Source organism: Aethalodelphis obliquidens, unplaced genomic scaffold (assembly GCF_003676395.1).
Source record: "Aethalodelphis obliquidens isolate GAN/ISIS:26980383/991018 unplaced genomic scaffold, ASM367639v1 scaffold8, whole genome shotgun sequence".
Classification (NCBI taxonomy): domain Eukaryota; kingdom Metazoa; phylum Chordata; class Mammalia; order Artiodactyla; family Delphinidae; genus Aethalodelphis; species Aethalodelphis obliquidens.
In genome coordinates, this window is record NW_020837952.1 from 43530454 (window position 1) to 43555781 (window position 25328).

A 25328-nucleotide genomic window follows, 5' to 3' on the forward strand; every position below is an offset into this window, starting at 1 on the left:
TAGTGGGAATATCATATAACAAGAAAAACCTACTTCACAGGGAACTCTACCTAATGCACTGTGGTAACCTAAATGGGACGGAAATCCAGAAGGGAGGGGATATCTGTAAGTGTATGGCTGATTCCTTTTGTTGTGCAGTGGAGGCTAACACAACATTGTAAAGCATCCATACTTCAATAAAAATTAACAAAAAGAAAAAATAGAAAAACCTACTTGCTAAAATCCTTATCTCTATCAAATTCTGCAAACTCAACTCCCTCAGAGAATGACAGTTTCTATCTCAGTGCTTTTATAACTTTTTTTTCTGCATTATCATCATCTTACTGAAATCCTTGAGAATGCACTTCGCTGACAATTATGAAAAAGAGTTTCAGCTAAACAGAGCAAAAAATACATAACGATTTTCTGTCTCTCAGTCAATCTGGACGCCTACTACATATCCACAACAATATAAATGAAAGAAAAGCTCATAAAAAATGCAAAGTGCTGACCAGCCTAACAAATTATCATCATCTGTCCTCCAAAATGCAAGGAGAAATAGTGTACAAAGAACTGCCACACAGTACTCAAGCTTTGGTCATAATCTCCATGTTACCTAGAATTCTTAAATGCCAATAGCCTGATTTTCTTCCAAAACAAGACTACATGCACTGCTGACTTGGAGAGATTAGTAATAGTAGTAGTAGTAGTAGTAATAGTGTCATCATCACTGATTTTTTAAAAAAAGAGCATTATGTTACTCTCCTCTTCCATTTCCTCTTCCACTCTCCTCTTTTTCTTCCTCATCATTTCCCTTCTCTTCCTGAACAATTCAGTCCTTAGAGCCATTAAGTAGGGCAGAGAAAAGGAGGCATCCACACCAGAAGAAAGAGGGAAGCCACAATGGCCTACAGTGAAGCGATAGAGCCCAAGCCAGGGGAGAAGGATGATGGGATTGGGGACAGCTGACCCATACTGGGGTGTCAGAGCTTAAGCAAGCTGGAGGAGGCATCTTCATACAGGAGTGGATGATGTGAGAGGGTCAGAGCCCAAATAGGGTGAAAAGGGTGTCCATGTAGTAGTGGCAGAGGGGAACATCCTGACGTGGGGTGTCAGAGTCCAAACAGGGTGAAGACTGTATTCACATACCAGGGTCACACCCAGTGCAGGCGGATTAGGCCCTAAGAAAAATTTAAAAGGTATCCCTCTGTAGATGCCAACTGACATAAGGAGTCAGAGCCTGAAAAGGGCAAGAGGGTTTCTGTGTAGGAGACAGCCTAAAATGGTGGCAGAGCCTGAGTGGGGCAAGGAAGACAATGACACAGAGAGGGTAGGCAGTAGAGAGAAGGACTGGTTACATACAGGGGAATTTATCAAATAAGTATATGTACTAAAGCGAAGTGAAGCTAAGTTTTCCACTACTGAAAATGTAAGTTACAAATATAGGAAGGGAGAAACTAAAATGAATCCTGCCTGTGGAGTTGGAATAGAATTAGACATATCATTGTAAACTCATGGGTTACAAAAAATGTAGATACAGATGTTAATATGTGTATCTTTGTATGTGAATATTTTTTTTCACTCCCTTGTGGAGATAATCTGAGATAGGTGATATGCCAAAAGCAATGAGCATACCTAGCACCCAAAAATCTTAGCTTCTAATTACCGTTTTCCAATAAAAGGAACCATAGCTTCTTGGAGAAATGGTTGGTTCAGTACTGAGGCAGAGAAAGATGAGTCTTCTAACATTTTATGATGCCAAAAGCAAGGAAATGATGAAAAGAAGTCAGCCTGAAAGGACTTGTACTGGCTAAGTTTGGGACAATATAAGTATCAAAATTAATAATGTCAATAATACATTATAACCCATGCGATAAAATAATAAACCATGAGTCCTTACGTATTTACAGGCATACCTCGTTCTATTGTACTTCACTTTATAGCACTTAACAGATACTAGATTTTTCACAAATTGAAGATTTGCGGCAACCCTGTTTCAAGCAAGTCTACCGGTGCCATTTTTCCAACAGCATTTGCTCAATTCATCTCTCTGTGCCACATTTTTGTTAATTCTTGCAATATTTCAAGGTTTTTCATTGTTATTATATTTGTTATGATGATCTATGATCAGTGATCTTTGATGCTACTATAGTATCAATAATTGTTTCGAGGGAGGGAGACATTCAAAATGGCAGAGGAGTAAGACGTGGAGATCACCTTACTCCCCACATATACATCAGAAATACATCTACATGTGGAACAACTCCTACAGAACACCTACTGAACACTGGCAGAAGACCTCAGACCCCCCAAAAGGCAAGAAACTCCCCACGTACCTGGGTAGGGCAAAGAAAAAACAGAGACAAAAGAATAGGGACAGGACCTGCACCACTAGGAGGGAGCTGTGAGGCGGAGACAGCGAGTGGGGGGGAGGGGAAGGGAGCTTCGGAGCCACAGAGGAGAGCGCAGCAACAGGGGTGCGGAGTGCAAAGCAGAGAGATTCCCGCACAAAAGATCGGTGCTGACCGGCACTCACCAGCCTGAGAGGCTTGTCTGTTCACCCACCGGGACGGGCAGGGGCTGGGAGCTGAGGCTCTGGCTTCTGTCGGATCCCAGGGAGAGAACTGGATTTGGCTGTGTGAACACAGCCTGAAGGGGCTAGTGCGCCCCGGCTAGCCGGGAGGGAGTCCGGGAAAAAGTCTGGACCTGCCGAAGAGGCAAGAGACTTTTTCTTCCCTCTTTATTTCCTGGTGCGCAAGGAGAGGGGATTAAGAGCGCCGCTTAAATGAGCTCCAGAGACAGGCACGAGCCGCGGCTATCAGCGCGAACCCCACAGACGGGCATGAGACGGTAAGGCTGCTGCGGCAGCCACCAAGCAGCCTACGTGCAAGCACAGGTCACTCTCCACACCTCCCCTCCCAGGAGCCTGTGCAGCCCGCCACTGCCAGGAACCCGTAATCCAGGGACAACTTCCCAGGAGAACACACGCGCACCTCAGGCTGGTGCATCGTCACGCCGGCCTCTGCCGCCTCCGCCGAAGGCTCGCCCCGCATCCGTACCCCTCCCTCCCCCCAGCCTGAGTGAGCCAGAGCCCCCGAATCAGCTGCTCCTTTAACCCCATCCTGTATGAGCGAAGAACAGACGCCCTCAGGCGACCTACAGGCAGAGGCGGGTCCAAATCCAAAGCTGAACCCCAGGAGCTGTGCGAACAAAGAAGAGAAAGGGAAATCTCTCCCAGGAGCCTCAGGAGCTGTGGATTAAATCTCCACAATCAACTTGACGTACCCTGCATCTGTGGAATACTTGAAGAGACAACGAACCATCCCAAAATTGAGGAAGTGGACTGTGGGAGCAACAAGATACATTATTTTTTCCTTTTTCTCTTTTTGTGAGTGTTAATGTGCATGCTTCCTTGTGTGATTTTGTCTGTACAGCTTTGCTTTCAACTGTGTCCTAGGGTTCGCTCTGTCCATTTTCTTTTTTTTTTTTTTTTAAAGTATAGTTTTTAGTGCTTGTTCTCATTGGTGGATTTGGTTTGGATGCCCACTTCCTTTCTTTCTATTTTTTTCTTTTTTTATAACTTTAATTTTTTTTAATAATTATTTTTTCTTTTAATAACTTTATTCTTTTTTTCTCTCTTTCTTTCTTTTTTTCTGCATTGTTTTCTGAGCCATGTGGCTGACAGGTTCTTGGTGCTCCAGCCAGGAATCAGGCCTGTGCCTCTGAGGTGGGAGAGCCGAGTTCAGGACATTGGTCCACCAGAGACCTACCAGCTCCACATGATATCAAACAGCGAAAGCTCTCGCAAAGATCTCCATCTCAACAGTAAGGCCCAGCTCCACTCAATGACCAGCAAGCTCCAGTGGTGGACACCCTATGCCAAACAACTGGCAAGACAGGAACACAACCCCACCCATTAACACAGAGGCTGCCTAAAATCATAATAAGGTCACAGACACCACACACCACCGGACACAGACCTGCCCACAAGAAAGACAAGATCCAGCCTCATCCACCAGAACACAGGCACTAGTCCCCTCCACCAGGAAGCCTACATAACCCACTGAACCAACCTTAGCCACTGGGGGCCAACACCAAAAACAATGGGAACTAAAAACCCGCAGCCTGTGAAAAGGAGACCCCAAACACAGTAAGTGAAGCAAAATGAAAAGACAAAGATACACACAGAAGATGAAGGCGCAAGGTAAAAATCCAGCAGATCAAACAAATGAAGAGGAAATAGACAGTCTACCTGGAAAAGAATTCAGAGTAAAGATACTAAAGATGATCCAAAATCTTGGAAAAAGAATGGAGAAAATACAAGAAACATTTAACAAGGACCTAGAAGAACTAAAGAACAAACAAACAATGATGAACAACACAATAAATGAAATTTAAAATTCTCTATAAGAAATCAATAGCAGAAAAACTGAGGCAGAAGAACGGATAAGTGACCTGGAAGATAAAATAGTGGAAATAACTACTGCAGAGCAGAATAAAGAAAAAGGAATGAAAAGAATTAAGGACAGTCTCAGAGACCTCTAAGACAACATTAAACTCACCAACATTCGAATTATAGGGGTACCAGAAAAAGGAGAGAAAAAGGGACTGAGAAAATATTTGAAGAGATTATAGTTGAAAACTTCCCTAATATGGGAAAGGAAATAGTTAATCAAGTCTAGGAAGTGCAGAGAGTCCCATACAGGATAAATCCAAAGTGAAACATGCCAAGACACATATTAATCAAACTATCAAAAATTAAATACAAAGAAAATATATTAAAAGCAGCAAGGGCAAAACAACAAATAACATACAAGAGAATCCCCATAAGGTTAATATCTGATCTTTCAGCAGAAACTCTGCAAGCCAGAAGGGAGTGGCAGGACATATTTAAAGTGATGAAAGGGAAAAACCTACAACCAAGATTACTCTACACAGCAAGGATCGCATTCAGATTTGACAGAGACATTAAAACCTTTACAGAGAAGCAAAAGCTGAGAGAATTCAGCACCACCAACCAGATTTACAACAAATGCTAAGAGAACTTCTCTAAGCAGGAAACACAAGAGCAGGAAAAGACCTACAATAACAAACCCAAATCAATTAAGAAAATGGTAATAGGAACATACATATCGACAATTACCTTAAATGTAAATGGATTAAATGCTCCAACCAAAAGACACAGACTGGCTGAATGGATACAAAAACAAGACCCATATACGTTGTCTACAAGAGACCCACTTCCAACCGATGGACACATACTGAAACTGAGGGGATGGAAAAAGATATTCCATGCAAATGGAAATCAAAAGAAAGCTGGAGTAGAAAGCTGGATATTTTCTCATATTAGACAAAACAGATTGTAAAATGAAGATAGTTACAAGAGACAAAGAAAGAAACTACATAATAATCAAGAGATCAATCCAAGAAGAAGATATGACAATTGTAAATATTTATGCACCCAACATAGGAGCACCTCAATACATAAGGCAAATGCTAACAGCCATAAAAGGGGAAATCGACAGTAACACAATCATAGTAGGGGACTTTAACGCCCTACTTTCACCAATGGACAGATCATCCAAAATGAAAATAAATAAGGAAACACAAGCTTTAAATGACTCACTAAACAAGATAGACCTAATTGATATTTATAGGACATTCCATCCAAAAACAACAGAATATACTTTCTTCTCAAGTGCTCATGGAACATTCTCCAAGATAGATCATATCTTGGGTAACAAATCAAGCCTTGGTAAATTTAAGAAAATTGAATTTGTATCAAGTACCTTTTCTGACCACAACGCTATGAGACTAGATATCAATTACAGGGAAAATTCTGTAAAAAATAGAAACACATGGAGGCTAAACAATACACTACTTAATAACCAAGAGATCACTAAAGAAATCAAAGAGGAAATCAAAACATACCAGGAAACAAATGACAATGAAAACACAATGACCCAAAACCTATGGGATACAGTAAAAGCAGTTCTAAGAGGGAAGTTTATAGGAATACAATCCTACCTTAAGAAACAAGAAACATCTCAAATAAACAACCGAACCTTACACCTAAAGCAATTAGAGAAAGAAGAATAAAAAAAACCCAAAGTTAGCAGAAGGAGAGAAATCATAAAGATCAGATCAGAAATAAATGAAAAAGAAATGAAAGAAACAATAGCAAACATCAATAAAACTAAAAGCTGGTTCTTTGAGAAGATAAACAAAATTGATAAACCATTAGCCAGACTCATCAAGAAAAAATCAGAAGACTCAAATCAGTAGAATTAGAAATGAAAAAGGAGAAGTAACCACTGACACTGCAGAAATACAAAGGATCATGAGAGATTACTACAAGCAACTCTATGCCAATAAAATGGACAACCTGGAAGAAATGGAGAAATTCTTAGAAAAGCACAACCTTCCAAGACTGAACCAGAAGGAAATAGAAAATATAAACAGACCAATCATAGGCACTGAAATTGAGACTGTGATTAAAAATCTTCCAACAAACAGAAGCCTAGGACAGATGGCTTCACAGTGAATTCTATCAAACATTAAGAGAAGAGCTAACACCTATCCTTCTCAAACTCTTTCAAAACATAGCAGAGGAACACTCTCAAACTCACTCTACAAGGCCACCATCACCCTGATACCAAAACCAGACAAGGATGTCGCAAAGAAAGAAAACTACAGGCCAATATCACTTGATGAACATAGATGCAAAAATCCTCAACAATATACTAGCAAACAGAATCCAACAGCACATAAAAAGGATCATACACCATGATCAAGTGGGGTTTATCCCAGGAATGCAAGGATTCTTCAATATATGCAAATCAATCAACATGACACACCATATTAACAAATTGAAGAATAAAAACCATATGATCGTCTCAATAGATGCGGACAAAGCTTTCGACAAAATTCAACACCATTTATGATAAAAACCCTCCAGAAAGTAGGCATAGAGAAAAATTACCTCAACATAATAAAGGCCATATATGACAAACTCACAGCTGACATCGTTCTCACTGGTTAAAAACTGAAACCATTTCCTCTAAGATCAGAAACAAGACAAGGTTGTCCACTCTCACCACTATTATTCAAGATAGATTTGGAAGTTTTAGCCACAGCAATCAGAGAAGAAAAAGAAATAAAAGGAATCTAAATCAGAAAAGAAGAAGTAAAGCTGTCACTGTTTGCAGATGACATGATACTATACATAGAGAATCCTAAAGATGCTACCAGAAGACTAGTAGAGCTAATCAATGAATTTGGTAAACTACCAGGATACAAACTAATGCAGAAAAATCTCTTGCATTCCTATACACTAATGATGAAAAAATCTGAAAGAGAAATTAAGGAAACACTCCATTTACCATTGCAACAAAAAAAATAAAATACCTAGTAATGAACCTACCTCAGGAAATAAAAGACCTGTATGCAGAAAACTGTAAGACACTGATGAAAGAAATTAAAGATGATACAAACAGATGGAGAGATATATCATGTGCTGGATTGGAAGAATCAACAATGTGAAAATGACTATACTACCCACAGCAATCTGCAGATTCAATGCAAGCCCTATCAAACTACCAATGACATTTTTCACAGAACTAGAACAAAAATTTTCACAATTTGTATGGAAACACAAAAGACCCCGAATAACCAAAGCAATCTTTAGAAAGAAAAACGGAGCTGGAGGAATCAGGCTCCTGGACTTCAGACTATACTACAGAGCTACAGAAATCAAGACAGTATGGTACTGGCACATAAACAGAAATATAGATCAATGGAACAGGATAGAAAGCCCAGAGATAAACCCACACACCTATGGTCACCTTATTTTTGATAAAGGAGGCAAGAATATACAAAGAAGAAAAGACAGCCCTCAATAAGTGGTGCTGGGAAAACTGGACAGCTACATGTAAAAGAATGAAGTTATAACACTCCCTAACACCATACACAAAAATAAACTCAAAATGGATTAAAGACCTAAATGTAAGGCCAGACACTATAAAACTCTTAGAGGAAAACATAAGCAGAACACTCTATGACATAAATCACAGCAAGATCCTTTTTGACCCACCTTCTAGAGAAAGGGAAATAAAAACAAAATCAAGTGGGACCTAATGAAACGCAAAGCTTTCGCACAGCGAAGTAAACCATAAACAAGACGAAAAGACAATCCTCAGAATGGGAGAAAATATTTGCAAATGAAGCAATTGACAAAGGATTAATTGCTGAAATTTACAAGCGGCTCATGCAGCTCAATAGCAAAAAAAACAAACAACCCAATCCAAAAATGGCCAGAAGACCTAAATAGACATTTCTCCAAACAAGATATACAGATTTCCAACAGACACATGAAAGGATGCTCAACATCATTAATCATTAGAGAAATGCAAATCAAAACTACAATGAGGGGCTTCCCTGGTGGCGCAGTGCTTGAGAGTCCACCTGCCAATGCAGGGGACACGGGTTCATGCCCTGGTCCGGGAAGATCCCACATGCCGCAGAGCAGCTGGGCCTGTGAGCCATGGCTGCTGGGCCTGCACGTCCAGAGCCTGTGCTCCGCAACAGGAGAGGCCGCAACAGTGAGAGGCCCGCGTACCGCCAAAAAAAAAAAAAAAAATACAATGAGGTATCACCTCACAGCAGTTAGAATGGCCATCATCAAAAAATCTACAAACAATAAATGCTGGAGAGGGTGTGGGGAAAAGTGGACTCTCTTGCACTGTTGGTGGGAATGTAAACTGATACAGCCACTATGGAGAACAGTATGGAGGTTCCTTAGCAAACTAAAAATAGAACTGCCATAGGACCCAGCAATCCCACTACTGGGCATATACCCTGAGAAAACCATAATTGAAGAAGAGTCATGTACCACAATGTTCATTGCAGCTCTATTTACAATAGCCAGGATATGGAAGCAACCTAAGTATCCATCAACAGATGAATGGATAAAGAAGATGTGGCACATATATACAATGGAATATTACTCAGCCATAAAAAGAAACGAAATTAAGTTATTTGTAGTGAGGTGGATGGACCTAAAGACAGTCATACAGAGTGAAGTAAGTCTGAAAGAGAAAAATAACATATGCTAACACATATATATGGAATCTAAAAAAAAATGGTTCTGAAGAACCTAAGGGCAGGACAGGAATAAAGACACAGACGTAGAGAATGGACTTGAGGACATGGGGAGGGGAAGGGTAAGCTGGGACGAAGTGACAGAGTGGCATGGACACATATACACTACCAAATGTAAAACAGCTTGTGGGAAGTAGCCGCATAGCACAGGGAGATCAGCTTGGTGCTTTGTGACCACCTAGAGGGGTGGGATAGGGAGGAGGGAGACGCAATAGGGAGGAGATATGGGGGATATATGTAAATGTATAGCTGATTCACTATGTCATAAAGCAGAAGCTAACACACCATTGTAAAGCAATTATACTCCAACAAACATGTTAAAAAAAAAATTGTTTCGAGGTGCCATGAACCATGCCCATATAAGATAGCGAACTTAACAGGTAAATGTTGTGTGTGTCCTGACTGCTTCACTGACTGGCCATTCCTGTCTCTCTCCCTCTCCTCGGGGTTCCCTATTCTGATACACAGCAATACTGAAATTAGGCCAATGAATAACCCTACAATGGCCTCTAAGTGTTCAAGTGAAAGGAAGACTCAGTCATCTCTTACTTTAAATCAAAAGCTAGAAATGATTAAGCTTAGTGAAGAAGATACATCAAAAGCTGAGACAGGAGCTCCCTGGTGGCGCAGTGGGTGGGAGTCAGCCTGCCAATGCAGGGGACGCGGGTTCGTGTCCCGGTCCGGGAGGATCCCGCATGCCACGGAGCGGCTGGGCCCGTGGGCCGTGGCCGCTGGGCCTGCGCGTCCGGAGCCTGTGTTCTGCGACGGGAGAGGCCACAGCAGTGAGAGGCCCGCGTACCGCAAAAAAAATAAATAAATAATTAAAGCTGAGACAGGCTGAAAGCTAGGCATCTTGCACCAAACAGCTAGCCAAGTTGTGAATGCAAAAAAAAATTCTTGAAGGAAATTTAAAGTTCCACTCCAATGAACACACAAATGATAAGAAAGCAAAACAGCCTTATCACTGATAAGAAAGTTTTAGGGGTCTGGATAGAAGATCAAATGAGCCACAACATTCCCTTAAGCCAAAACCAAATCCAGAGCAAATGAAGTCTGAGAAAGACGTGAGAAAGTTGCAGAAGAAAAGTCTGAAGCCAGCAGAGGATGGTTCATGAAGTTTAAGGAAAGAGGCCATCTTCATCACATAAAAGTGCAAGATGAAGCAGAAAGTGCTAATGTAGAAGCTGTAGCCAGTTATCCAGAAGATCTAACTAAAATAACTAATGAAAGTGGCTACACTAAACAACAGATTCTTAAATGTAGACAGAACAGCCTTCCATTAGAAGACAATTCCCTCTAAGACTTTCACAGCTGGAGAGGAGAAGTCAACATCTGGCTTCAAAGCTTCAAAGGACAGCCTGACTCTCCTGTCAGCCTGTTAGGAGCTAAGGTAGCTGGTGACTTTAAATTTAAGCCAATTGTAAATCAACCATACTTCAATTTTTAAAATTAATTAAATAAAAATAAATTGAAGCCAATGCTCATTTACCATTCCAAAAAATCCTAGGGCCCTTAAGATTTATGCTATATCTACTCTGTCAATGCTCTATAAATGCAACAAGACTGGATGACAGCATATCTGTTTACAACATGGTTTACTGAATATTTTAAGCCCACTATTGCTCAGGAAAAGAATATTCCTCTCCAAATATTACTACTCAATGACAATGCACCTGGTCACCTAAGCACTATGATGGAGATGTACAATGAGACTAATATTATTTTCACACCTGCTAACACAATGCCCATTCTTCAGTCCACAGATCAAGGAGTAATTTCAACTTTCAAGTCATTATTTAAAAAACATATTTCATAAGGCTATAGCTGCCACAGATAATGATTCCTCTGATGAATCTGGACAAAGTCAATTGAAAACCTTCTGGAAAGGATTCACCCTTCTGGATGCCATTAAGAACATTCGTGATTCATGGGAAGAAGTTAAAAGATCAACAGGAACAGGAATTTGGAAGAAGTTGATTCCAACCCTTATGGATTACTGAAGGGTTCAAGACTTTAGTGAGGGAATTAACTGCAGATGTGGTGGAAATGGCAAGAGAACTAAAGATGGAAGTAGAAACTGAAGATGTGACGGAATTGCTGCAATCTCATGATAGACCTTGAACAGATGAGAAATTGCTTCTTATGGAATGGCAAAGAAAGGAGTTGCTTGAGATGGAAGCAACAAAGGATTTAGAATATTACACAAACTTAGTTGCTAAAGCAGCAACAGGTTTTGAGAGAATTAACTCTAGTTCTGAAAGAAGCTCTTTTGTGGGTAAAATACAAAATAGCATTACATGGTACAGAAATCATTCGTGAAAGGAAGAGTCAATTGAGATGGCAAACTTCATTTTCTTATTTTAAGAAGTTGCCATAGCCATCCCAACCTTCAGCAACCACCACCCTGATCAGTCAGCAGTCATGAACATCGAAGGAAGACCCTCCACCAGCAAAAAATATTACAACTCACTGAAGGCTCAGATGTTGTTTAGCATTTTTAACAATAAAGTATTTTTTTATTAAGGTATGTACCTTGTTTTTTAGACACAATGCTATTGCATATTTAATAGACTATAGTATAGTATAGTGTAAACATAACTTTTATATGCATTGGGAAACCAAAAAATTCATGTGACTTGCTTTATTGTAGTGATCTGGAACTGAACCCACAGTACCTCTGAGGTATGCCTATAAATAAATAAATGAAGGGCTTCCCTCGTGGCACAGTGGTTGGGAGTCCGCCTGCCGATGCGGGGGACACGGGTTCGTGCCCTGGTCCGGGAGGGTCCCGTGTGCTGCGGAGCGGCTGGGCCCGTGAGCCATGGCCGCTGAGCCTGCGCGTCCGGAGACTGCGCTCCGCGGCGGGAGAGGCCGCAGCAGTGAGAGGCCCGCGTACCGCAAATAAATAAATAAGCGAAAGTTTGATGAGGAATGGGATACTCACATAGTTTAAATGTACTTCCCCACAAAATAGTTTTTACAAATGGAAAAAGAGTAATTGTATATAGGGAAGTCTGACAGACACTAGTAAAAGCAAGTGATTAAAGAGAACATCATCAGAAATAGGACAAAATCAAAATCACATGCCATCTGATAGGATGCAATGAATAGAACACAGCATCCCTTCTGTGATATTCCTACCAAAATGCATGAGAAAACATCAGGAAAGCCCAAATGAGGGGCATTTTACAAAATAACTGGCCTATAGTCTTTGAAAAGTGTCAAGGTCATAAAAGTCAAGGCAAGCCTGAGAACCTGTAGCATACCAAAGAAGTTTAAAGAGGTATGACAACTAAATGTAATGGGTGATTCGGAACTGGATCCCAATGATGCACACCACTGGCACACCTGTCAAAACCTGAGTGGGGTCTGGTGGTTATTTCCTGATTTTAGTGGATGTACTGTAGTTATATTGGGAAATATCCTTGTCTTTAGGAAATAACTAAATACAAACTAAGGTATTCTGGGGTGCTAGCACATTAGGTTGGCAACTTACTCTCAAATGGTCCAGGAAAAGAAACAGTTATTTGCCTTGTACTTCCAGGTTTTCCTCTAGTATGTGATTATTTTTTTAATTTTTTAAAGAAAAATATTTGAGAGTATATAGTTCTATCTTCAGCTGTTAAAGAATTACTTAAACCTGATTTATGATCAGATTCAGATCATATACTGGTATGCAGTGGAAGATGAGAGCCAAATGTTGACACTGGACTAAGCCAAAGAAAAAGTTGAATTTATGAGCTCTCAGACTCTAGTAAAATTAGACACTACTATATAGTTAGCTATCATCCTATGTGTGCAGTTTTTGTAAGGGCCTAAAGAGAAGTCTATTTTCTATCCTCCAAAGCACCATCATCATGGTAAATACACAGTACACACCCTCAAAATATTTGTCAATTAATAATGCTTTAAAAAGAAAAATAAGGAAAATATTAATGATAGGCTTATTAGGAACCCATTAACCACATGGATTATAGCAGAGCAGATACAACTCCAACAGAACACAATTTCTTTCTGTTCAAATTAGCTTTGTGAGGAATGTAGAAGATAAGAATAAAGGCTAAATCTCTGGTGACCAGAACCACTCCTAAAAGTAGGCATGAAAAAGTAATCCCTATCTCTGCAGTCACTAAGACTGGACAAATCATCATCCCCAATGGCCTGTCTTGGTGCCTATACCATTAACGATTTAGGCTAAGACAATGTCCTTAAAGAAGTTACCTATTAAAATGCAAATACCCCAGAGTTCCCATTGAAATAAAGATACTCTGAATCTATACAATTATTCCTTGCACAGCCATTAATGTCCTAGTAATAATAATAATCATAACAGAAGCATGCATTTGAGTCCTCCTATGTGACAGGCACTGTGCTAGGTACTTTATATAAATTATCTCTACTTCTTACAACTCTACAAGACAGGTATTATCATTTCTACTTTATAAATAAGGAGATTGAAGCCCAAAGAAGTGGAATAACTTGCCAAGGGCCAAAAATCCATTCAATGGCAGTTTTCATTCAACCCCAAGATTCAGACTTTTTCCATTACATCTTGCTGCTTCTTTCTACTATGCCATTTGCTGTTTTTGAAAATGGAGATCTAAGGCATGAAGGAATAAAATGTAATATAGGAAACTTTTTTTGGTACAGGGTAAAACTGAATGAGAGTTCTGAGTTCCAGATAAAAGAAGCCAAAGAATGCCTCATAACCACGACAGAAAGAAAGGCTCTGAAAAGGGACAGAGGTGCACAGGTCCTAACTGCCTTGGTTCCTTGGTTTTTCTACACAGCCTAACACTAGATTTGATAAGGTCCCTGAGTTGTTAATGAGCTCAGTTAAGAACTATGAGCTCAGATTTATCAGCTTGAAAGAGATAAACTATAAAGTTTATTAAGTGAGGACTATGGTGAACACTTTATTTTCCTCCTTTTGTAAGAGGGAAGAAATAAGGAGATATAAATCACACCCATCTGAATCACACCCATCTAACAAGTTATTAGACCACCTTTGAAGACAACAGAAGTTATATAACATCAAGTGCCTAGGAAATTTTGGATAAAACAATTCCACCCTGTTTAAGGTGAAAATGATGACTGACAAAGAAATATTTTAAAACATCTTTAACTAACTTAACATTGAATTCAGTTTACTGTTTATGTGCCATCAAGAAACGAATGTAGGACTTCCCTGGAGGTCCAGTGGTTAAGACTCCGCACTTCCACTGTAGGGGTCGCGGGTTCAATCCCTGGTGGGGGAACTAAGATCCCGCATGCCACACAGCACAGCCAAAAAAATAAAAATAAATTTTTAAAAATTTAAAAACTTGGTAAATAAAAAAAAGAAACAAATGTAAAGCAAAATACTGCCTATAATGTGAAACTGTATGATGAGCAAAAGCAAAAATAATGAGAACTATGCAAGATCTGAAATACGTTACTATATAATTTTGTAGAAAATGTACTTTCTATTTATATACTGGAATCATATTGGCATTTTCATATTTTAACCAAGGACATACATTGGTCCCTATGGAACAAGGAAGCAACATGGCACAATAAAAAGATCTCTGGGATCAGAAAGACCTGAATTTAAATCTTGGATCTGTCACTTACTAGCTTTGTAACTTTGGGCAAGTTATTCAATTTTTCTGCTCTTTTACCCCATATATAAATATGGAGTTAATAATAAATACCTTTCAGAATAGTAATTCCACTTCTAGAAATGTATATTAAGAATATAATTTTATGGAAAAGATGATTTGTATAACAATGTTCATCAAAATATTACTTATAATAATAACAAGTAAGTTAAAATATCCAAGTATCGAGTATTAAGGGAATGTTTAAGTAATGGTATATACATCACCAGATCAGTGGTTCTCACACTTCACAGAGTACACAGCAATTAAACTAGGGAAGCTCGTAAAATGCATATTCCCAGAACTTATACCCCAAAATTCTGACCTAGTAAGTCTGAGATGGGAATAGGAAATGCATATTTTTAACAAACAACCAGGAGTGATTCTGATGGAAGAGGTCTATGAAAATTCTGCATTAAATGGAATACTATGGTGTGATTAAAAATATGATTATGAAGACTTTGGAATAACACTGAAGAAGTTTGATATATTACTAAGCAAAAAATTCAGGATTCAAACTGTATGCCCTATCTAACAGCAACTACATTAAACATAGGAAAAAGTTATTTTAGCAATAGGATTGGAATGATTTTTACTCTTCTACTCAATTTTCTGAAACACAGTCATGCTATTATCATAAATGAATAAGTAACATATCAAAATTTGAAACAAAAAGTCAATGGATCTCCATGGCCTTCAGATTAAAATTCAAACTCCTAAGGGCAGCACACAAGTACTTCAATCTCCAGACTTACCTCATATCCATGCTCTATAACAAACTACTTCTAATACCCCATATTATATATATTCTACATTTTCACACACAATTATTAAATATACTGTTCCTTTTCCCTAAAACACCCTTCCTGCAAATTGTCAACCTGACAAACTCCTACTCATTCAACAAGATTCAAGAATCACCTCCTCTCTGAAGTTTCCCCTGACTACTCCTCCAAACAGACTAAAGGTATCTCCTCCTTGCCGCTGGCATTCCTGTAGCATTGTTTGAGACTTCCATTACAGCACATATCACACTGTATTAACTCTTTGTTAAATATTCTCCCATTATTCTACAGGTACTTGTTTGTAATTCTTCACCTTCTCCATTATGTCTCCAAAGTTTCTATGAAATTCAGAGTAACAGACCACTGTGGTCACTGGCCAAAGCAAGCCAACAGGAAGCAACTCCACCATCATGTAGTTTACCATGCCAAAGAACATCTCTGCATAATTCCTGCAGCTCCCCACAAACTCCCACTCACTCCCATGCCTCCATACTAGAAGTAAAATATCTATACAAAACAGGGATAATTCTCTAAGTAAATACAGCAGTTTTTTAGTATATTCAAAACATAAGATACTAAATTTAGCATATTTATATGCTACATGAAACATTTCAAATGCAGATTAGTAACTAGAGGTATCAAACAAGGATTCAAAGTGGCTAAATACTTATTTGGGGGGGGGAGAAAAAAAGAAAAGAAAACTTTAGTGTGGAAGAATGCTAATTGGGATCGAGGGGACAGAACTTCAAACACCTCCCCAGTAGTGAAACATGGGTTTATGAAAAAACCTACATATTGAGTAAACTTACAACATGAATTTTTTTAATAACAAGAAAATGGATGTGGAAGAATTTGAATCTAAAACCACATTAGATATTAAAGCTCTTATACAATTCTATATCTTTGTAATAATAAATAAAAACATCTTAGGAATAATTTCTGGAAATAGGCAAAATATATACCATATGCTGATACCTAAGATCAGTATATAACAGATATCCAATAAAAAGTTCTAGGGACTAATTAAGTAGCAAAAAAAAAAAAAAAAGGATTTTCCAGCACCAGCCCTATGCTATCCTATTTCTCTTGTCTCCAATCAAATCCCTTTCCCCTTCTACAGCACCAGCCTTGTAAGAAGAAAGGATAAATGACCACCTTTATCCAACCCACTCTTGCAAATCTGAATAATCCACTCCATCAACTCTGCCATTAGAGTTCCAAAGCTTTAGTATTTTGGCCTAAATGTTGTTTCCTCTTTAAATGAAAATACTAAAAGAGCTTCCTCTTCCTAAAAACCTTTACCAGTCAATCATACTTCAGTATGAATTGTCAGCACCCACAAATAATTGTTGGTGGTGGGGTAAGGTTAGGAAAGGCACAAGGGCACTGAGTCCATGACATGTGAGGAGAAATTAACATTGAGAGATGCAGGAAACTAGAGATGATGAAAGCAAACTCTGTAAACTCCACAATTTTTGTTCTTCTTAATCTACTTGTCACTATACACAGCCCACCCCAACTCTACTCCTCACACAAAATCTGCTACTCTTGAGAGGGACAGTTGGCACAAGAACTAGAGGCAGGTTGAACCTGTACTAATTAGAATGGAGAAGAGACTTTCTTTCTAGAAAAAGAAATTTGAGCAGGAAGGATTAGAGGAAATGGGGTACAGGGAACAGAAATACCAAGCAGGCAGCAAAAAATGAGGTTGGCTGTTTATGCCCACAACCATCAGTCAAGAGATGATGCAATTTAAGGGCAACAAGTTTAGGCCAATTGTTTCAGCTCACTTAACTAGAAGTAATACCACTTTAAATAAAGCTGCTCTCACAACACAATAGAACCCAAATAATTCTACAGCACAACTGAATCAAAATTCATTTTATAGACAGATTCATAAAGATATGCTGTTAAATAATAAAGCACTATATATAAGAAACATTCTCAGAGGTGAACTTTGGAGATTACAGTAGAAGGAAATGAGGAAAACAAAATTTATCCTTTGAACATATATTTTGATTCACCCTCAAAAAACCACACACTTGCAAGCCTCACCCAGGTTTAACACAAATGTAGAATTCACCCGCTGTCCTACTGACACAAAAGAAGAAAATCGGACTCTAAGAAGAGTTCTTAGATCTGTGTTACACAAAAAAATGCAATGGGCTGTCAACTGGCATTGTGCCTCTGGCTGCCATATGGTTTACATGACCATGTCATCACAAACTAGAGAAAGAACTGGCACACAGATGAGTCTTCTGTGTAAATTCCTGCTTTTTCAAATGTAAGATAATCTCTCATATCAACATATAATGAATAACCAAAACTCATCATATTTTAATTAATTAAAACCATGCTGCAATATGTTCAAAATGGAAACCAAAGACACACTGAAATGCATTAAATGTTAAATAGCTTCAGGTTCTGTAGGTTGAAATTAATCTTTTCTAACCCATGATTTGAATTAGAGTCAGCTTCCATTTCTAGTTAAATACTCAGGAAAATGTTCTAAAATAGGCTCTTTGAAAGAATTTTCCAAAATTACCTCAAATGCATAATTAAGTAAATTATTTCAGTATACAACTGAACTAATCAAATTGTGTTTACTGTCACCCGAGAGTTTAAATTGGTAAGGTCAGTAGGCACACTACTGAATACTGTAAGTTTCTGCATTCATGTCAGTGAAGACATACTTCACTCATCTGCAGCTGTAAGAAACCACTGAGATGCACTAGGAATTGGGCAATGTAAAAACGGACAGGTTGAGTAGTCACCAACTGGTTGTCCTAATTCCCTGCTATACATCAGCCTCACAGTTTTGAAGAGGGAGCTGAAAACCCTTTAGTTGAGAAAGAGGTCAACACCAAAATTCTCTCCTCACTCCCCATCATGCAGCTGGCACTGTTCACTCTGGCAGACACAGCTCCCTGAACATAATGGTGCAATCACCACTTCAAACACCATTACTATCTAAAATAGATAACCCACTTGCAACTTGACTATTTTTATAGATATAACATTTCCATGCAGTTTAACTGCTCTATTTGTGATTTATTGCATTCAACTAATACAGTTTCCCTGGAAATGAGTACCTTATATCAGAGTCCCAATAACCACAATTGCCCAAGTAGTTGTGAAAATTGCAGTACTTCCAAGTTGCCTCTTATCTCCTTGTATCCATCACCAAAAACTTCATGAACTGAATCCTGAATCTGAAAAATTTATAAGCTCTCTGGTTTATATACCTTTGATAACAAGAAGATTATTTTTTCCTCAGTTCTTACTGATATACTTCTTCACATGGGAGTCTTTTGAATTGGATTCCTTATGTTCAACAAGAATTTACTAAATACACTTTACATAGTATTCGACTCTTTGAGGCATTAAGAAAATCAAGTAAATTTGAGGTATTAACAAACTTTTTACTGCTTTATCAAAGTACAAATAATTCTTAATCTAGACTGAAAAAGAAATAATTTAACACAGTTTAAATGGGAATTATTCTTGTTTAGATTAAAAGGTAGTTATGCCAAAGAGAGATTTTAAAAAGCTCTGCAGCTGTCTCATGAAAGATATGTTAAATAAAATGAAATTTCACATATAATATGAAGGAAGAAAAGGAGGGAAGCAACTCAATTTGAGTACTCTAATGAGCTCTGATGAGCTCAGATTTTTTTTAAGGATGAAAGAGGGTGGCGAGAGGTCAAACTGAAAACAAACACAAAAGTGAACTTGTACACTTGCCCTAGAAAAAGGCTAATGTCCTTTCCAGCTAAGTTTGGAAAAAAGGAGGGAAGTAATAGAAGTTCACTGCTATGACAGCTAATGTAACTTCAATCCCTCACAAAGTAAAACTGTGGATTGTTTTAGACCACAAGAGAATTTCCTAAGACATCTAACAACACCAAGAATCTGATTCTTCCCAACTTCTACTTTGCTCTTATCCCTAGTGAGAATCATTTTCAAACCAGAAAGGATAAACAAATAATGCTAGGAGATTACTGAAGCTCCAAAAAGACAGAGATCATAAGAGACCCTGATGCTTTAAATGAATCTAAGTATCCAGACCCAAAAGAATTAGAAGCAAGGGGGTAGAAGGAATTTGCACAATACTAGGCATCATCAATGGTTCACCATCAGAAACAAGCTATAACAAAGTAGCTTAATTTTCCTGGAATTTATAGACTTACTACTACAGGGGTAGATCAAAGGAATGACAAACAGAACATAATGTGAATATAGAAAGGCAATGGATAAAATACCTCATAATATTCAAACAGATATATTGGAGAGAAACAGCTGGCTAATAGTTCTGTTAAGTGGCTTTGATGTTAGTAGGAAGACCAAGCATAAAGATTGCCATTTTTAAATTTATACCAACCTGAAGAGAGGTTCTTTAGAGGTTTTCATTACACAATACATGTTCGCTGTAGAATATTGGAAAATGCAGAAAAGCCTAAATAAATGAAGATCACCCACAATTCCACCATTCAACAAAGAATACTATTTACATTTTGGTGTTTATCATTCCAGACTTCTTAAGGTACAGTATAAATGTTCACACACACTTATTCTTTGTTAAAGAAAAGGATCGTACTACAAATGCTGTTTTTTTTAATTCAAATATCCCAGTATATTCTACACTGGTCAAATGACACCTAGTGCATTTTGTTCATTTCTGGTCACCACATTTGAAGAGAGTCATTGAAAAATTTGAGAATATGAAAGAAGAAAAAGAGGGTAGTGAAAAGTATAAAAATGTAAGTTCTTACCACCTATGCTCTATTGTCACATGACAACAGGCTGCTAAAATCTTGGGAAAAAAAAAAGATTTATAAGAAAACAATATAGCTAAATATTAGCTAAAGAACTGCCCTGGCTACTTTGTATTGACTCATAAAGCCAAACTAGTACCAACTGCTGGAAATTACAGGGAGGTGAATTTCAGCTCAATAAAAGATGAATTTTTTTAATTATTAGAGCTGTCAAAAATGGAATGGATGGATCTAGCCATTGCAGGGTTTAACAGAACTGGAATAACTGGTAAAGGATGCTAGAGGTAAATTCTCTAAGTAAGAAGTTGGATGAAAAGGCCCCTTTCTATTTTAAGGTTCTGTGATTCTAATGGAAAACTTACTACAGAAATTTACTCCTAGTATAATGTAACGCCAAACCCTTAGTAATTAAGGCCTTAAGACAGACAGTCAACAAAATGGTAAGGAAATGGAGATATTTAGTCTTGATAATGAAAGTAGGAAGAGGTGGCAATAAAGACCTTAAAATTGTTGAAGCATTGTTACATAGAAGTTCAGATTAAATTTATTCTGGAAAGCTCCAAAATTTAAAACTAAAAACAAAATGCAGCAGTTCAAGAAAGGAAGATTTCAGCTCAGTGGAAGGGAAGGGAAGGTTTACTAATAAATTAGAGCTTTCTAAAATGAAAAAAAAGAAGAAATAAAGTCAAGTACTTTAAAGCTGTGTGAGAAATAACGGCACAATGATGAATACCAATGTGCATTGATTTCTTTATACATCATTTAATCCTTACAACAGCCCTATATGATAGGTATTATTACTATTTCCACTTCATAGAAGAGCACAGTGAGGCTTAGAAACATATTTATATTTATTCAAGGTCATTTTTACTACTGCTAAAACCCACAGTGTCACCCAAACATACCTGACTCCCCATCATACAGTTACTGCTCACTTAGTAGGTAATATGTGATCAAAAGCATCTTCAGAAAAGTCTTTATCTACTGATCCCTCAAAGGGCAGTTACAAGTTGTTTTGGGGGTTTTTTTAAGCAAAAAAAAAAAAATTTAAGGATTTTTAAATTAAATTATTATTCATAGCAAAAAAGTGTTCAGATTAGACTATCTAACTGGCCATGTACCTTAAACTTTTGCAAATAAAACAGATTCAGTGAGTAAGACTTAAGACGCAGTAAGGCAAATCTGAATCACAGAACTTAAAATCTTTGCCATTACTAATTATGTGACCTTAGGCAAGTTCTTAATCTTCCTATCTCTTTAGTCCTTCATCTAAGAAATGAGGACCAACATCTTAAGGTTGATACAAGAATTGAATGAGATGACACACGCATTTAGCACAGGTTCCGACCCTATTACTACCCAACACAAGTAATAAAGTAGGGCAGGGGAGTACCAAACCTATTCCACAATTCATTCCAAAATAGTTTAAAATTTTGAAGTGCCATTATGTTTGAAGGAAAAGGGATAATTACCTATTATCCTGTAAATAAACTTTTGATGACAATCATTTGTGAAATAAAGTGACAACTAAATAAAATGTGCCTTCTTAGGAATTTCATTTTATGCAAAGGATCACCAAAAGAATGTAATTTCAATTCTCATTTTCTTCAAAGGCACTGTTTTAGTTATTTATTCAGTATGAGATAGATAAATGCAAGTTTAAAGGTTATTGGTTTTGATTTTGATGTTTTACAGCTTGGTTCAAACTACTCTAATGAACACACTTTTTTTAGGTTTTTTGTTTTGTTTTGTTTTGTTTTCTATGTGCATTCTCATTGTAGAGCTACTATTGCTACCTCTGACAAAACCAGCAAAAGAGAAAACCTCTCATTCAAGAAGTACATTGGGGTCAAAATTTTGGTGTTTTATTTATGTTTACCAACATTAAATAGTTGCTATTCTATTCCTAAAATCTGACATCTATTCTTTTTTTAAATGGCACAACTGAGAAGGTATTTAAAAGATGTTTACCTTTAAGTTCTAACACAAAGATAAGCTTTTTAAAACACCATTTAGCTCAATGAAAGTAACCAAAATTCTCACTGTTCTCAAAGAATTCTTTAGTGTTTTTCCAAAGAAATTGATTATTTTTAGAAACCTCTTTCAGGATACAGGTTTCTAGCCACAATTATTTTTATCTCTGATATGGCCCACTGGCAAACATACTTATTTTACCTGCAATTTAAAACTATAGCCAAATAAACTGCTTCTGTATACACTACCTGTGACTAAGGGCAATTACTAGAGCTATAATCTGAAATATTACACATTGTCTAATTGTGATTTTTTGTTATGATTTCTAAGCTCTTTACGTGCCACAGTTGAAAACCAGAAGTACTTAACTTTCTTTTGACCCTTATTTGTATCATCAGTAAAATTAGAAATGATAAATGATACTCTATTCTTTGTCCAAAGTATAGAGCCAAATGAGAAATATACAAAGAAATTTGAAGTACATGTTTTAAAAACATATTTCAATTTGATACTTGTAAAAAAATTTTTGGAGGATGTGATTTAGCTCTTTGGCCAGTCTTTGTAGAAGACATACATACTCACAACAGCAATGACATCCAAACTCAGTCCTTCACCTTACATCTCCTTTCCCTCATATCTCCTAAAGAGAGCAATCTGGAAGGGCTGGCATTATTAGATTCAAAATCCCTGATGGAGTTACAGAGAGCTGAGCTATTTTGAAAAATTAAAACAGTGACATGGCAACAGTCCAGATAATAAAATGAGTCAAGGTTCTACAGGATGTAGAAAAAATGAAAAGTGCCATCTACTTCTGATTGAAAGTGAAAATTACTCAACAAGGGAGTACACACAAGAGTCATCACTTCTAAGACTTAATGAAAAAAATGTCCCATAAATATTCATTGTTCTGAAGTGAACTGTCATTCCAATAAAATGTCACTGTCAACAAGTATAGATGATCACTTGGAGTTTTCTAAAATCCTATCAACTATTTTCCAACTAAAGTCATTACACTGTAATAGAAATATTCTCATTTACCCTATTGGCCAGGACTGTAAATAACTGCTTTATCTGACCACCACAACATATGAAAACTTGTGTAAAGAACACAATGTCATCACCCAAAAGTTTGTATTAAGCACCTGTCAAGAGTAGCAAGAAACATTTTTTAAAAACCAAGAAAATCACTTGAGCTTATAAAATTTTTTAAAGTACAGCTGAGCTGTCTAAGAGATGTTTTAGGGTAAAGATATGAATGATGATTGATGCCTCCAAAAATATCCAGGGTAAACTGAATAGCCATGATTTTAAAAACTAAATAGCTTTCCTTGAATTTTATCTAGTGAATATTCTTCAGGCTTCCTCCCTCACAACTGATTTCATTTGCCCATCAATTCAACTTTTAAGTTAATTGTTTTTTCAAACATGCAAATCAACACTGCTATTTCCAAGGTACTGCCTGCTGAATAAAGACCTTGACATTTTTTTAAATGTCATCTTAGAAAGATTCTCCAAGCAATATTAGTCTCACCTGGAACACCTTCCCATTAAAAGGCCTCTACTATATTCCATATACACTTTCCCAATCCCGACCTGGCATCCTTCATCCTGAGATATAATAACCAAGTTTCACTCAGCCATGTCCAGGTGGCTGAAAGTACTGCTGGGGCTGCCTAACCTGCCTCATCAAGTTTTACACACACCCTGTACTGATGACATCTCATCAGAAGGTTCACTTTCTTCATTTTGTGGGATCATATCCCACAGAACAGCAAATGCCTTCTGCAAGGGAAGGGTAGCAGCAACCAAAGGCTGTGGCTTTTGCAGGATAATTGCACGCACGCAATACTTCTTTGCCAATTTCATTTAAGTAGACAAAAAAAAAAAAAAAAGGCCGGGTTCGAAGCAGAAAATATATAATAAACACTGATGTAAAGAGGGTGAAACGCAGAAATTCTTCCAGCAACACTAGTACATGTGTAAGTTCTGCACCACAGCTCAGAGAAAAGTAGCTACCGACGCATTGATGGAAGGCTATCTTAAAATTACTCAAAGAATCTAAGGCATCAATCTGACTGGGAGGTTCATGCCTCCTCTCCATACACACATTCTGTTTTCCTACCTAATTTAAGAATGAATCGCTGGCAGCCACCAGGTGCAATAACCATGAGGCGCAGGACGTAACCATCACGATGCACAACGAGGTGTGCAGACCCGGAGCCGGCTCCAGTCCTTACCTTAGCAGATTAGACAGGGGCAGGGGTCCGGATCCACCGCCCAGGATCCCTCCTTTCCTGCCAGACAGGAGTTTCTCCACCAGAGCCACATTTCCAGTGCGAGCAGCTTCCAACAGCTCCTGGTCCTTCCCCATAGTCTCTCACCGACTCCCTCACAGAGTCCTTTCCCCTTCGGGTCTTCCTCCCCTCCCACCCCCACTGGCCCCAAATCCAGGGCCCTCCCCGCCCCACACTAAGATAATGCCAGAGCTTCAGCACCGGGAGATGCGTGCAGCCCCCAGCCGGGGACACCACTCTCCGCTCCTCTTCGGGGCGCAGCTTTCACAATGAGAATCAGACCATGTCTTGGAAGAGGGTCTGGCCGAGCTGGGAGCCGCGACGCGCCCTCACAGCCACTCCCCTGAATTCCCGAGGCCTGGTTCCCGCGGGTGGGGCGTGAGGGGGTGGGGACCGGGGGTGCTTTTGAGGAGCGGGAGGAGGATGGTGAGGAGTGAGGAGGTCGGAGGAGGAGACGGAGACCGTCCTCGCCTGAGCCCGAGCACCGCGAACGCCCGCGGCGGCGGCGGCGGCGGCCCGCGCGCCCTCGCGCCCCGGCCCGGGTTCTCCTCAGCTTTCGCGCCCGGCCCGCTCGGCGGTTAAGGCGGCGGCGTCCGCGGCCCGCGGCGGAGAGGAGCGCGGCGGCTGTGGCTGTAGCGGCCGCGGCCCGCGCCGAGGCCGGGCGGTGAGGACGAGCCGCGGCGGGCGCTTGCCGAGGGCGGCGATGGCGGAGGTGGCTCGGGG

General features: G+C 38.7%; 1 protein-coding gene across 5 annotated transcripts in view; it reads right to left on the reverse strand.

The window, feature by feature from the left end:
• The window catches only part of ANKS1B (ankyrin repeat and sterile alpha motif domain containing 1B), a 1179755-nt gene extending 1154667 nt beyond the window's left edge, over positions 1-25088 (reverse strand). For 4 of the 5 annotated variants that reach the window (XM_027107272.1, XM_027107271.1, XM_027107270.1 and 1 more), the window contains exon 1: positions 24549-25088. In XM_027107272.1, the coding sequence (XP_026963073.1) occupies positions 24549-24682 (134 nt within the window). In that variant the 5' untranslated portion in view covers positions 24683-25088. The remainder of the gene's footprint in view (positions 1-24548) is intronic. The other variant, XM_027107273.1, reaches the window with a different exon arrangement.
• Positions 25089-25328: the final 240 nt, after the last annotated feature.